This window comes from Eutrigla gurnardus (assembly GCF_963514095.1).
Source record: "Eutrigla gurnardus genome assembly, chromosome: 6".
NCBI lineage: Eukaryota > Metazoa > Chordata > Actinopteri > Perciformes > Triglidae > Eutrigla > Eutrigla gurnardus.
Genome location: NC_139920.1, coordinates 6,837,935 through 6,853,839, shown reverse-complemented (window position 1 = coordinate 6,853,839; position 15,905 = coordinate 6,837,935). Strand labels below are relative to the sequence as shown.

Sequence of the window (15,905 nt, the reverse complement as noted above, 5' to 3'; positions counted from 1 at the left end):
AGAGCCAATCGAGGAGCTTGTAGGCGGTCTAAACTAAGGGAAACAGGCTTCAGTTTGAGCGGCCGTTTTACGCTTGGTCCTAGCGCTTGAAGCGTCTGTTTACTATAGCGTAACATTGTTTTTGGACGGTAAAAAGTGCAGGGGACATGTCCCCTGTGTCCCCCCCCCCAAATTACGTCCGTGTTCGGCGCTGTGTTTTAACTGTTAACCCGTTTATATATTTTATATTTATATATATAAATGACAAGCCATCAAGTAATTTCTATTTGAGATGTTGGACCACTGACCTGTCTGTAAGATAATACAATGTAAAGCCCTCAGGTTTCTGCAGTGTGTATGTACAGTATCTCATCGCTCACTCCATCTGCAGCCTTCCAGTCTCATTCTGTGGTTCTAAAATCTAATAGTACTGTTCTCACATAATTCTGGCCATTATTGATTATTATGGATCCACGTAAATGTAGAAAATGTGTTAATGTATGTTTCACACTCTGACCTGACATTTGTCATAAATAAATACACTGATTCATTTGTCGTGTGCTTTTTGAAGACTATTTTTTGGGTCATGCTTTACCAAAATCAATTTTTATTCTTGTAAAAAGAAATAAACATCACATTTTACAATATGGAACCTTGAATGTTATTATCACCCTGTGTAACCACAAAACAAAGCTTAAAGAGTTCTTAATGTACATAAAGCATCTTTAATAGTATTAGTAGGCTATCATGTACATCTGAGACACAGCTTAACATACTTTTATACATACAATCAGGTTCAACTGGCAATAATATTCAGGTTAAAGGCTCCATTAGTGTTTTATATTTCACTACTCTGAGGCTTGCAAAGCAAGTTTCATATCATGAATTATGTTCTTATATAGACATAAAACAATCATTAGGGGGAAACATGAACACAAGAATAAAATAAACATCTTGCAAAAGCTGCTGCCCGACACGGATAAGCACTAGACGATGAGAGAGACCTTGCAAATTACAAACATCACCTGATAAAAATCTATTCTCATAAATCATGTGATGCTGAATTATAGTAATCACATCTGAACATGTCCACAGCAGATATTATTTAAAGGACCAGCGTTATTAAAAGATATAATAGAGTATATGACTGCAGACAAATGTATGCATGTATATACACTGTTGCCCATGAAGTTGGATTATTTTGTTTTCAGACACAATCCTCTGTTTATTCCTATTTAAATGCATCAGTAATCACCTTTGACCAGGTGCAATGATTGCATTATGTGTCCCAATTACCCATGAAATGAATTCATGCATAACATTTGTTTGGTGCTATAAAAGACAAGACATTTGTAAATTATTCCAACTTTTTAGGCGACCCTATATGTTTTTTTTAAGCATTTCTCTTCCATGATCTACTGAAGTGTAAAATCATGATTACTTGTTGAAATCAGTCTGTAAAGGATACAGATCAATTAGTATGTACACAGTTTTAAGGTAATGCACTACCGTTATCATTTCTGCATTTAGAACCTGCTGTTACAAACACTATGGCTCTTGCAGGTTTTCCAGAAACTCCTCTATTTCTCTCCACATTCGGTTCCTGCGTTTATCTTTAATCTTCTGCAGAACATTAATGCTGTTTCCACGAAAGAAGGATTGTTCTGGTATCGCTGCTGCCTTCATGTGATATTGTATCAACCTGTTGCAATCTTGTCGGTCAAAGTTTAAATATTTTGCGTAGTAGTTGTAAAGCATCTGTTTGTCTGCAGGTTCAAGCTCACGTTCTAGCAGTTCCTGGTATATCTGCTCAGCTTCAGCCTGGTCGTGATTGGACTTTGCGTATATATTTGACAGATCTATTTCCTTCAGAAGTGAAGAATGTGGGTAAAGAGAAATCACCTCTTTAAGGAGGCTGACTGCTCTGTCTATCATGCTTTGCCTTCGGTCACTGAAAAAAACGATCTTCCATTTATAGCACATTGCAGCACACCTCTTCAGATAACGCTCATCTGGATGGTTTTCCAGAGCCTCCTCTGCCAAATCAATGGCCTCGTCAATAGACACATAGTTCCCGTAAACCCTTAGTAACGCCTTAATACCACTGTAGCTGCTGACAGGATTTCTCAAAACCTTTCTGGCTAACTCGTGTGCCTCATCTTCAAATCTTTCTCCTTTCTTAGCACATTGCTCAACGTACTTAACTGCGATGTACAAGTTTTCTGGATCTTTTTCCTTAGCCATTCTCATTTTCTCCAAGATGTCAGCCTCCACCCCTATGTTGCTGTGTTTGAAAACACTGGCTAACACTAGGACGTGGCTGGTGTTCCACTCCACCATGTCCGGCTGCATCCTGATGGCTCTCTGGAAGTAATCTCCAGCCAGCAGCCTTTTCTCTCTGCTGAACTTCATCAGGGTCCAGGCCTTTTCAGCGCAGATCTCCGCATGGAGCTCGTCCTGGGCTGGAGATGGGTATTTACTCATCAGGGCGTTGACCTTTGACAGGTAAGCCTCGCTCTCTGTTTGGTCTCCCAGGCGATGGTGCAGCCAAGCCAGGTTCCCGTAGTTCACCACTAACCACGAGCCATCATCTGCGTTTCTCATCTGGCGGAAGGCCTCTGCAGCCTTGTTGAAGGAACTCTGGGCGTCTTCAGTGAACCCCAGCTTGTACTGAATGAACCCTTGCAGGTTGTAAATGGGACCCAGCCACTTGTTTCCCTCCTCCGTGCCGATGTCCTCCAGCTGGTCCCTGAGATGCAAGAGATTGAACCTGCCGGGCTCCAGATCCCAGGTGAAGTAGCACTGCAGGGCCTCCAGCTCGGACTCCAGTGTTGTTTCACTCTGAGCAACACTGATGGAAAATATATGAAAAAAATATTTAAACAGTAATTTGTTCTTTTTAATTATTGTGCGCACTGTACACCAAGACAAATTCCTTGAATGTGAAAAAGTACTTGTCAATAAACTCCTTTATCATTCTGAGACAGAGCATTGAATGTGTGCAACGGAAATACGGAGGGAAGGATGTTTTTCTATTTGTTAGTTGCTTGTTGTTGTTCCCTCAGCCCTTTGTCCAATCGACTCTATGTTCCCTCAACCCTATGTTCCCTCAGCCCTATGCTCCTACTGTAGGCAAGGCAAGTATTAAAAGAAAATGAAGTCAAAATTGAAATGCATTACAGAAAGACAAGGAGAATAAAAACATATTTGCAATAATTAAAAAACAGTGCAGACGTTAAAAGATTTAGCAGAAAGCTATGGTGAACATGAAAGTTTTCAGTCTAGTTTTAAAAGTGGTTGGATTTGGGGCAAGTCTTACATCCAGGAAGTTTATTCCAGCTATTTGTTGCATGACTAAATGATGCTAATGATGCTATAGTACTACTCCTACATTACCTACTAATACCTACGTATTTCATACACTGCAGGGAAGGGCCAATCTTGTGCTGAGGGAACATATGGCCTAATTTTGATGGAAGGAAAATTTCATTGAAATGAGGGGACATAGGGATGAGCCGAAGTCACCCAGAAAGAAAGAAAGAAATGATCCATAATGTTAATATTTCGAGCCCTGTAGATGATATTTAATCAATCATAATCATAGTAAATATGTAACCATAGACTACAATGTATATATACAGAAGCAGTTACTCACCTCATCATTCAGCTGTTTCCTCACCTCGGTAGTTCTTTAAATATTAAGCTGGCTCGGGTTGCTGTCTTGGGTCTGCAGGTGTATATCGGTGATGTCCAGCTTCTGCTTTACTGTAAGTTGTAAGATGTTGTTGACCATGCAGCTTGAAACGAGACTGAAGTTTCACAGGTGGGGGTATTAGCAACCCCCAGCAGAACAAAGTATTTTGTTCTGTTGTGGTGCGCCTTGACTTTCGTTTTCCATGAATGGAAACCTACAGCCACACTTGAAAAAAACAAAAGAACAGAAAACAAAAAACAAACAACGGAAAACATGACTCAAATGTTGATGGATTTCTCTCACGTAAACATTCTTGTGCTCTTGAGATAAGACCGAGTGGGCGGGGGAAATGTTTAACCCCGCCCACTCCCCAACATTTGACACCTCCGACAGAGGAGACATGCTGCTGCGGGTTTGCAGTGAAGTCTGATGTCTCCTTCCACGCTTTTGACTGCCGCTGGAAATCTACAGCCATGGACGTCGGAATTATTTTCAGAAAGGGGGGCGGGATTTTTGTTGGGAGGGTCGGGGGAGAGAAGCACAAAATGATTAAGGAACTAGACTGGATAAACACATGCAGCATCTTAATTTTTAAGAAAATTAAACTAAATAAATAAACTATAACATAAACCAAGCCTTTAAAAACATAACACTAACACAGGCCTACAGCATTCTGCGCTCCTAAGGGCTTTCACACTTTTCCAAAAGTGGACCTTCTCTCAGTTGACCTGCTGATAAATACTTCAAGCAGGGTCGAAACATCACATTCACCCATAAGGTCACTATGCGCATTCATAATGGCCAAATGCGTAAGTCTCTCCTGATTCATGTTGCGCAGCCAGGTTTTCAACCTGCGCAAGCCGGAGAAAGAGCGCTCGGATGCTGCGACAGATATGGGCAGGGCCAGACAGAGCTTCATGAGCTTCTCCACCTCCGACAGCATGGAGCGGGTTTGGGGCTGCAAGGTGTGCAGGATGGAAACAACATCCTTGTGGTATGTGTGTGCCTGCATACATATATCATGCCAGTAGGTGGCAGTGACTCGATGTAACTCATGCATTCTGATATATTCACTGCACTTGTTCTGACTCCTGTGAAGTAAAACACCGTTCGTCTGAAGTAGCTTGCCTGCTAGCCTTTTCTTCACTCTGACAACACAACATATTGGCGACGAGGATGGCTCTTGGGATTTCGCCACCCCGGCATTTTTACAAAGCCCAGGTGAGCCTACGGTGCCTTTCGGAGCATGGATTCGCATTTTTGATAACTACGTGCTTGCACTGGCCGACAACATGGAGGATAAGAGGAAGCGTGCTTTGCTAATACACACGGTCGGTGGAGGCTCAGCGGATCTTCTACACGCTGCCAGCGACTGGTGATTCCTACGAAGATGCATTAAAGCTAGCTTTAAAGACATTTTTTTTACCCAAATTGAATGTCGTCGCAGAGAGGAATAAGTTTCGCCAGAGAACTAAACGAGCTGGTGAGTCCACAGCTCAGTATGCAGCTGCCCTGCAGGAGCTAATCGTTATGCGAGTTTGGAACATTATCGGAGGACATGATAAGGGACAGAATTGTGGAGAAAATGTACAATGCACGGATCAGAGAGCGCACTTGAAAAGACTTTGACAATTGCTGCTCAGATTGATAGCTTCGTCAAGAGGAGCAGAGAGGCTGTTGTCTGCATGGTTCGTGGGACTACTTTTCGTGGCGGGAAGCTAAAGCAGCAAAAACCCTCCAACTTTCCCAGACCACCCCCAAAGACTGCTGTCTTGAACGGCTCAACGGCTGCTGGTAAGACATGCTACAGATGTGGCTCTTCAACACACGTTGCAAACTACCCCAAGTGCCCAGCCAAATCAGTCACATGCAGACATTGTAATAAGCCTGGACATTTTGCCAGAGTGTACAGGAGCAGGACTGCTTCATGCAATGTGGGAGAAGTTTCCAGTGACTCCGTCACAGTGCTATTAGTTGATGAAGATGCAAGTACACTGAGCAGTAAATTAATCTGCACTGTCTCCATGAAGGCTTCAGGCGGCCCTACAATTAATGCTGATCTGATGGTGGATACCGGGTCTGGTGTCTCTATTCTCCCAGAGCACATGTACAAGAGTCACTTCAGCCACATCCCTCTCCTGAAGCCAAGAAAAACAAAGACTGGAACAGTTACTGGATTTGTTCACAAAGTCACTTTGAGACCTGGAATACGGCCTGTGCAGCAAAAGCTACGTCATCTGCCTTTTGCCATTCATGATGCAGTGTCCCAGGAGCTGCAGAGACTAGAAAAGGACGGTGTCATTGAACGCATCAACTCCTCACCATGGCTTTCACCCATAGTAGTGGTGCGCCGCAAGTCGGGTCAGCTCAGGATATGCCCAGATCTACGTGTGCCCAACAAGGCTGTGGTTGTTGACAGCCATCCACTGCCACATATTGAGGAGGTGTTTCATGAGCTACGAGGAGCACAAATATTCTCCTCTATTGACCTGCAGAATGCATATCATCAGGTACCTCTGCACCCTGAGAGCCGAGACCTTACTCGTTTTATCACTCATGATGGACTTTTTCAGTTCACTAAGGTCCCCTTCGGTCTCGCATCAGCCTCGAGTGCATTCCAGAGGATGATGTCACAGACTCTGGCAGGTTTGGATGGTGTACTGTGTTCCTTAGACAATATTATTGTGTATGCTGATACTCCTATGCTGCATGAGACACGACTCAAAGCTGTACTGCACCGACTGAACAACAGTGGACTGAAATTAAATGTGGAGAAGTGCCTGTTCAGGAAGAATGAACTTTAGTTTTTGGGCCATGTTGTTTCTGCTTCAGGCATCCGTCCCAACCCAGACCATGTTACTGCTATAACAGAGGCTCCTCCCCCTCGTGATGCCACGGCCCTACAGTCCTTCCTGGGCCTCACGGGGTGGTATTCAAGGCTACGCCTCTGTTGTGGAATCTCTTCATGCTCTGCTGAGAAAAAATGCAGAATTTAAATGGACAGATGCTGCTCAGGAGGCTTTTTCTCACCTCAAGGAACTGATTGCTACAAGCCCAGCGCTTACACTGTTCGATCCTGCTCTCCCTGCACTCGTCACTACAGACGCCTGTGACTACCGCATTGGTGCAGTGCTCACCCAGCTACACGGTGACACTGAAAAGACTGTTGCATTCACATCCAGGTCCCTTACTGACTGTGAGAGGAAATACTCTATCATAGAGAAAGAGGCTCTGGCATGTGTGTGGTCAGCTGAGCGTTGGCGCACTTACCTTTGGGGAACACACCTTACCCTGCGCACAGACCATAGCCCACTTACTGCCCTGCTGTCCACCAAAGGCTTCGGAAGAGCAGGTATGAGGATTTCGAGATGGTCTGCTCGCCTCATGTGCTTTAACTACACTGTGGAATACGAGCCAGGTCATGATAACGTCATAGCAGACTGTTTGTCTCGCATGTCCCTGCCGTCTTCTGACCCACAAGAGCAGGATGAGGACATCATAGCCATGGTGTCTGTGGACCTTGCAGCTGTTACTACAGAGCAGCTACATACTGCCTACCAAGATTGCAAAGTTATAGCAGGTTATGGCTTATCAAAGAAATGGTTGGCAGCGTACAGCTAAAGGTCTTGATCCTGCCTTTCTGCCCTTCTACCGTGTACAGACTGAGCTGGCTGAACTTGATGAGGTATTGGTTAGAGGTACTCACCGAGTTGTGATTCCCCAGACTCTTCAGCCACAACTCATACAGCTTGCCCACGACACTCACCAAGAGTTTTCACAAAAACTGCCATAACCAGAGCTGCCCCACTGCAACCGGTGCCCCTTCCCAATGCAGCCTGGGAAAGACTTGCCATGGATATCGTGGGCCCGTTACACTCTGCTCCACCTGACTGGCGTTTTGCCATCACATTGGTGGACTATTACAGTAAATGGCCTGAAGTGGCATTTACATCAGATGATACGTCCTCTACTGTCGTTGCATTCTTGTCTGCTGTTTTCAGCCGTGAAGGCAACCCCCTTGAACTTGTAACTGATAACGGCCCTTCATTTGTGTCTGCGGAGTTTGAGGCCTTCTTAGCAGCTCAGGGCATTACACACTGCCGCAGCTCCATCTACTATCCGCCAAGTAATGGAGAAGTGGAGAGATGGAACAGAGTATTAAAGGACTGTCTACAAACAGCTGACATTGAAGGTCGGCCATGGAAGCCCTTTGTTACAAACTTCCTCCTCACTTATCCAGCAACTCCCCATGCACTGACTCAAGTCTGAACTTCTACATGGCCGTCCATTCCACACCAACTTGAACATCTAAAACATTGCTTCGCCTCGCGCATCTGCTCAGCCTGGGCTATGAGAGACATTGTGACTCTGAAACAAGCCAAAGTAAAGCGCTATGTGGACGACCATCGTGGCGCACAGTCTCCAAAGTTTCAGCGTGGTTCCTATGTTCTGATCAGGAAGCCAGGAATCATAAAGAAAGGACACTCCAAGTTCACACAACCCCTCTGGGTTGTTGCTCAGAAAGGCCCGGCAACCTACGAACTTTCTGATGGTAAAGTATGGAACGCCATACACCTGTCCCCTGCAGGTTCAACAACGAGTACCTGTGTACAGCCTGAGGATGTTTATGTGCCTCCTCAGACGCCACCGCCTGCTCACCCACCTCCTAGGCCCCAGCGGAGACGCAGGCAGATTCAGCCGCCTGCATGGCTGGGAGATTTTGCCACCTGACCTTTGTCTTTTTAAAAAGGGGCAGAATGTGGTGTGATTTATGGACTGTTACACGTTCACTGTTACTTGTGTCCAAATTGAAGTATGGACTGTTACACGTTCACAATTTATGATGTTGGACAATTCAAATTCTAATCTAATTCTATTTTTCCACGTGAAGCTCTTTACAATCAGCATAAGATTACCCCCCCCCCCCCCCCCCCCCCCCCTAAATGAAAAAGTACGTTTGTTCACCTGCCAGATACTGCTGAACAGCTCTCTCCCTCTCTCTCTCTCTCTCTCTCTCTCTCTCTCTCTCTCTCTCCCTCTCCCCCCCCCCTCTCTCTCTTAATTTATTCCCATATGAATATGTGTGCTACTGTATGTTGTGTGTCTGTAGCGTGAAGGGACTATCATTTACTTTTCATTGTGCAAAGCTGTTTGCAGTATATAAATAAAATAAACGAACCTTGTAAATGAGTCGAATTTGTGAAAGAAACGACTGTTCACGAACTGCGCAGTTTACGCAAACCACGCAGAACACGTAGATGCTGACAGGTAGCCAGGGCTGGACTGGCCATCGGGCATATCAAGGGCCGATGGCGATTTTGGGCCGAGCCCTTTTTTTTTTTTTTTTTTTTTTTTACTAATGGTACTAGTGTTAGTCATGGTATTAGTCATCATGACCTATTGAGTGTTTCCCACACATTGAATGGACTTAACTAGCGGCTCTAATAATAGGCCTAAACAGGAGGGCAGCAGCGCTTATTATAAGGGGAAATCCTCGCGGCTGGTTTGGTTCATCAACGTTCTGTTTTCCCCCGTCGCCATGGCAAGGCGTCCCCCGCGCCGACCCCCCTTAGCTGCGCGAGTTTGACAGTGCGTGCGCGTATGTCAAAACCAAAACACCAAGGAAGGCTGAGGAATAGTCACCCACTTATATTAATAATAATAATAATAATAATAATAATAATAATAATAGTCATAATAAAGTAATAGTATAAAGCAGCCATCCCCAATTAGCGGCCCACGAGCAAAATCCGGCCCGCAAGAGCAAAGTGTCCGGCCCTTGTGGACCCAGTGGCCCTATGCAATAACCTGCCATAAGGTGAAATAAAGAGTTCCGTAAAGTTGGAAATATATTCACAGATTCGGGATCAATAAATCTGAAGAGAAACGTTTTCAAACACAAAAGATGCCTCTTTCCCACCGTAATATCATAGACTACGAGCTACAAGGACCAAAACCCAGATTCTTTACATAAATAAGCCGTCCAGTCTGGGCGGAGAACATTGATATATGTGCAGCCAGGCGAGCGCGCAGGGACCGTCTGCAAATTACAAGACAAAAGCAAGACGCTGCAAACAAAAATCATTAACTCCACTGTTATACAATATTTTTTTCCTCTTGTGCACCACTTGCTGTAGTGCTGTTGTTTTTTGTTGTTGATCAAAATATTCTCCAGGGGCATTCAAATAAATAAATCATTGATATTGGATCTATTTTCTTTCAAGTGTACATTTTTATCTGTCCCTCAACACAGGCTATGACTACTATCTGCTACTACAACCAACTACCACTGGTAGTACTAATCATTACAATAATAATACTTCAAATAATAGCAGCAACAATAATAACATTTGCACGTGAAACAATGTTTAGTGGTCCGATAAAAAAAACCCGACAATTTGGCCCTCGACTTGGCAACCTGGACATAATTTGGCCCCCAGTGAAAACGAATTGGGGAACCCTGGAAGGCTCAGCACTGTGTTTTAGTCATTTTTGTTATAATCTTTTTTTGAATGCTTCAACTCCTCAACCCCATTTAGTATGTCAACATTTTAGTACCAGCAGTTTGTAAGAAATTGGTCAGTAAATTATGTCATACTTTGGTTCTCAAAATTCACCAAATTGATGCATTAAAATGAAATCTATTAAAATGTTTCTCCCGGGGGGCATGCCCCCGGACCCCCCTAGAAAATCCAGCAAGACCCCCCACGATAGAATCCTGTGGGAAACACTGATATTGGTACACAAAACTGGTAGATCGGCCCCTTAGGCATGATTGATTCTGGGCTGGACCAATTACAGCCGAGGGGCGATGCCCGACAGTGTACAAGCAGTGGTGTAGTGGTAGCTGATGAGGTGGGTGTACTGCTAGGTAGATGGGAGGTTACAGAGGAGGAAGTGTGTATACTCTCCTATATAGTCCAATGGCTTTCTGGCTGATAGGCGGGTATACTGCAAACTGCCAGAAAAAGAGGTGGGTATACCCCGTATACCTGCGTATACCCTCCACTACACCACTGTGTACAAGCATTGTCACAAAAAAGTTTGTTCATAGGCTTCATTGTCTTTCCATCGATGCCTGGTGGGCCGGTGTCAGCTGAAAATGCCCGGGCCAATTTTTGGTCCCAGTCCAGCCCTGCCCAGGAGGAGCCAATCTCCAAAGAGGAGAAGGTAGGTTTGCATTTACCCAAAGTCCTTTGTCACTTTTTGAGTATAATACGTGTAGCTCACGCTCATCGATGTTTTCTGTTGTGTGTGTGCTCGTGTAGCCCATCGCCCTGGAGGGACCGCCATCGCAGGAAGAGCCCCCGCCGACACCGTAGCCGGTCCAGAGACAGACGCCTACTACTGGCAGACTCTACTACATTTACATTTACATTTAGGTCATTTAGCAGACGCTTTTGTCCAAAGCGACTTACAATAAGTACATTTGTCAAAAGAAGGAAACAAGGAAACCACAACGAATCATTGCCGATAAAGTAAGAGCTAAAAGTAGAACAAGTGTTAGGTCCTCATCTGAGTAAACTAGTAGTTCAAGAGCAACAGTGCTACGATCAGAGTGCTATAGGTAAGGTTTTTTTTTTTTTTTTGGGGGGGGGGGGGGGGGGGTTGGGGGAGGTCGGGGTGGGGGAGGTCATGCTAGTCGAGGTGAAGTCTGAACAGGTGAGTCTTGAGCCTTTTTCGGAAAATGGCAAATGACTCAGCTGTCCTGACATTAGTCGGGAGTTCGTTCCACCACTGAGGCGCCAGAACAGAGAAGAGTCTGGACTTTGCTGAGCGACATTTGTTTGATTTCAGCGATGGTGGTACCAGCCGGCCAGCTGAAGTAGAGGAGCGAAGTGCTCGCTTCGGGGCATGAGGTTTGACCAGTGTTTGAAGGTAGATGGGTGCCGTTCCATTGATGGCCCTGAAGGCCAGTGTCATCGTCTTAAATTGGATGCGTGCTGCAACAGGGAGCCAGTGGAGGTCACGGAGGAGGGGGGTCACGTGGGAGAATTTGGGTAGATTGAAGATAAGACGTGCTGCAGCGTTCTGGATACGCTGCAATGGTTTAATCGCAGAGGCCGGGAGTCCGGCCAGGAGAGAGTTGCAGTAGTCAAGGCGGGAGATGACCAGTGCTACTGGCCTGTAGAGACGGTAAAAGACACAACTAGACAGATTTCTATCATTTTGGAGGGTTTCTTTTTATTTGAACTCAACGATCAAATCTGAGAAAATGATTTTGAATGAATATGTAGATGAGAAAACAACTCCCTGCTGCATCATGTGATTCTATGATGATGGCTGATTGGTAGCCTACTTATTCTTTTCATATGTTGAACCAGGTCACCACAGAAGCCACAGACATCACAGCCACTCAAAGTCCCCAGAGAGGTGAGTGAAGTTAGTGACACATGCAAACATTTTGATTCTGCCCAAAACGTGTAACCAAGTATAACCAATCTGCATAAATCTGCAAAAAAAAAGTTTTTAACCAATTTAAATTCAATTAAAATCATGAGCTATTCACTCAGATAGGGAGTCATTCAGTTTACAAACCTGATGAGGCTTTCAATGAAGACTTTTAGTACATGTTGGTTCTGATGGCTAGTCACCAAAACAATTTCACCAAAAAGTCCGCACGGTAGATTTCTGGAGGTTTTTATTAACACATGGGGCCCTAGTTTCGCAGGCGCAGTCAGCTTTCAGCGCACCTGCGCCACGCCGACGGGGTGTGTCCGCCTGGACTTCGCAAGTTTCGTGCACCGCGCAGGCTCGCGCAGGTACACCTCCCGTCTCGCCCACCGGCGCAAGTGGGAAAGAGGGAGGAGAAGAAGGCGTGAGTGGGAGACGAGGAGGAGACGAGGCGTGGACTGGGATTAATACAGCCGATTCAGATCTTCACCAATCAAATGAGCTCCTCTCCTCTCCTTTAATGCGTTAGGGGAGGTTCAGTGCAAGTTCCGTCATTTGACAACCCGATGACAGAAGCAGCGCCGCCGCTCCCACCACGCGCATCACGCGCTGTGCGCGCGTATCATAATAATAACAATACCGATATTATAAAAAACAGGAGAGAGAGAGGGAGATGTTTTGGTCCGAGAGGCTGAGTTTCCGTTACGCGTGCCATCAGCCTTTGATCTGACGTCAGATGTGACGGGACAATCTATATAGATATACATTCACGTGTTGATTCAATTAGTTGCATTAAATAGTGTTTGTTGTGATTATTTATTGCATTTAAATGTGCCTGAAACTGTGGAAATCTGCCTGTGAGGTCTCGGTGACGTGTACGCACTGCGCGCCGTCAGCCAAACTTCCACTCCGCCAGCTGTGATTCGCATTGAATGAATGGACTTTATTTACGCCTTGCGCCGAAAGTAGACCAGGGGCCCGTACTACGAAGCGAGTTCGACATACCCAGGGTTTCTTTCAGAGATCCAGCTTGAGTTTAGCCAGGCTAGCGCCGCCTACTGGTTCCGGCAAATTTAATTTGCCTCAACCATATAGTCAGGGAACTAGCAATGCGTTTCGGTTTGCTCCGTCCGCCAGAGCGGACGGACCAATCAGCGAGCAGATGTGGCGATGACGGGCGATGACGGGCGATGACGTCGAACTGAAGCGCCCAAACTGAAATACCGGTGTAGTTCCCAAGCTGCGGTAAACAGTTGACGAGATGGATGTCGGCGAAGCTATACGCTCTGTGCTTGAAACTATTCAGGATATTAAAGACTTAAAGCCAGAACAAGAAGCATGTTTGACGAATTTTTTGGAGGGCAAAGACGTTTTTGGACTTCTTCCTACCGGGTTTGGGAAAAGTTTAATTTACCAGCTGGCCCCGTTAGTGGCGAAGACATTATGCAAGCCAAACGCTAATGCTAACCCTATTGTCATCGTTGTGTCCCCCCTGCTTGCCCTGATAGAAGACCAGATTAAGGAGGCAGGGATACTGGGTGTAACAGCAGGCCAGCTTGGCGTTAGTGATGACCAGGACATAATAAACGGAAAATTCAGCATCGTTTTCGGGAGTCCTGAGTCTTGGATACTCAATACCAAATGGCGAGGAATGCTATCATCCAACGTGTACCAGGACAACATCATTGGTATCGTCGTGGATGAGGTGCACGTAACGTATAAATGGTGAGTTCGCACACGTTAAAGTCACAACTATTTGCTTGAATTGTATTTTAATTTCACTCATGTAATTGGTATGAAAATTAGCCTATAGATAACAAATGATGCCATGTTACCGATGTTGGTTGATTCACTTTTGTTCACTAATTGTTTTCTGACGACAGTTAGTTGTAAAGTTAACGTTACCATGTTAACTTTAAACAACGTGACATTACAATATAGACGTTTATGCTTCTGAATGCCATTTATGTCCCAATCACTTTGTCATAGGGGTTATAGGAAATGCTGTCTCGGTTCAGATGAAGCACTAACATTTGCCTATAATGTTGACATTTAGCAACACATTTTAATGAAGGTAGTGATGGCCATACTGTTTAGCAAGTTATCATTATGTGACACTTATGTTCCTTCCCGTTTCGTTCACGCAGGGGCGAAGCTACCAAAGGATATTCACCATTCAGAGAGAGTTTTTCGAAGTTGGGAGAGCTGCGATCCATCGTCAAAGAGGGTGAGTTGAGAAGCGTATGCATTCCTTGATTTTTCCAATCTATTACTTATTTATTTAAAATAACATTTCGTATAGAAACAGCATTTTGTGTGAGGAGAATCAATTTTAGGCTGTTTTGTTGATGTAGTGGTAAATTTGAACATTCCTTTGTTTTAATCCAATCACCTGAGATGATTAAGATGTTGCATAATGGCCATTACAGTGACAGTTTTTATTGATGCTATTTTCAGGAACCCCCGTATTGGCGCTGACTGCTTCAGCAGACATCAGATCTCGTGGACGAATCTCCAGGATCCTGCTTATGGACAAGGCTGTTCACGTCACTGCAAGCCCCAACAAGACTAACATCCGACTTGGACTGTGTCAGACCTCAAACAACACCATGGACTGTTTTGACTGGTTAATCAATGACATAAAAATCAAAGGTGAAATGATGCAGCCAGTTCTGATCTACTGCCAAACGTTGAAGATGGTGGGGAAGGTATATGCTTACCTAAAGGCAGAACTACAACAACATGCTTGGGTAAACTGCGACCCTGAGCGTAACTATGACAAACTCCTCATTGGAATATTCCACAGCAAGACTCTTCCACAGAACAAAGAAAGAATATTGAGGTCACTGAGAGGGGAAGGCAGTTGTCGAGTTGTTGTGGCCACAACAGCTTTGGGCATGGGCTTAAATTTCCAAAATGTCTCTCACATTGTCATGTATGGGTTACCAAGTGATTTAGAAACACTTGTCCAACAAGTGGGTCGTGCTGGCAGACATGGTCAACCAGCACATGCCATTTTGTACAACACTAAAATGTACTTGAACATTGAGAAAGAGGTTAGAGAGCTGGTTTCTTTTGCTAAAGATCAGTGTATCAGAAAATGCCTTTATGCTCATTTTGAAGAGGAGCCCATTAGCGTCCAGCCAGGCCACCAGTGTTGCACATTCTGCCACAGTATGTGTTCCTGTTCCCCTGGAACATGTGCAGAGCCCATTCCAAATTACGAGGCAACACAAAGCAAGACTGTGAGCTTGAGGTCTAGACAGGTGAGCGAAAAAGACAAATCTTTGATTGCAGATTTGCTTAATGACTACAGGACTAGTTTGATAAACTCCTCCACTCATCTGTACACTTCACAAGAGGCATGCACAGGATTTAGTCAAGAACTGGTTGTTTCAGTCTTGAACCATTGCCAATACATATTTGATTTGCAATATGTTATTGTTAACCTCCCTGTCTTCAAGCTTGACCATGCGAAAGAAATTTTGAATGTCATTATTGAGGTTTTTGGTGATGTTGATGTTGATGTGCAATCTGTTTTGAGCGAGAGCTTGGATGAGCCAGATCTGTACTATGGTACCTATTTCGATGATGCTGATGACTGTTCTGATGCAGATGATGCACTGAGAAGCTGCGTTAGTAGCTCTGAGTCAGATATGTGAGTAAGGAAATTATCCACATTATCATGGAGGAATGTATTTGCAGTACATATTGTTAAATGTTTGCTTCTTTGATATACAACTGTATATATGTATATAACTGAGCCAAAATAAAAAAAATATGTTGTGATCCCGTTTCCAAAACCTTATTTTACAGACAACACCAGACACATGACTTG

At 44.6% G+C, this 15,905-nt stretch overlaps 2 protein-coding genes across 2 annotated transcripts; one reads left to right on the top strand and one right to left on the bottom strand.

The window, feature by feature from the left end:
- Positions 1–616: 616 nt before the first annotated feature.
- LOC311014347 (interferon-induced protein with tetratricopeptide repeats 1-like) lies at positions 617–4,107 on the bottom strand. Its single transcript, XM_084010905.1, has 2 exons — positions 3,635–4,107; positions 617–2,830 (listed from the first exon to the last, which is right to left on the bottom strand). Exons 1-2 carry the CDS (start codon positions 3,640–3,642, stop codon positions 1,528–1,530), a joined length of 1,311 nt encoding a protein of 436 aa, XP_083867031.1. The 5' UTR covers positions 3,643–4,107; the 3' UTR covers positions 617–1,527.
- A 9,003-nt stretch (positions 4,108–13,110) lies between these two features.
- Positions 13,111–15,825, top strand: LOC311014343 (putative ATP-dependent DNA helicase RecS). Its single transcript, XM_084010899.1, has 3 exons — positions 13,111–13,792; positions 14,215–14,294; positions 14,525–15,825. Exons 1-3 carry the CDS (start codon positions 13,329–13,331, stop codon positions 15,727–15,729), a joined length of 1,749 nt encoding a protein of 582 aa, XP_083867025.1. The 5' UTR covers positions 13,111–13,328; the 3' UTR covers positions 15,730–15,825.
- The last annotated feature ends 80 nt before the right edge of the window (positions 15,826–15,905 follow it).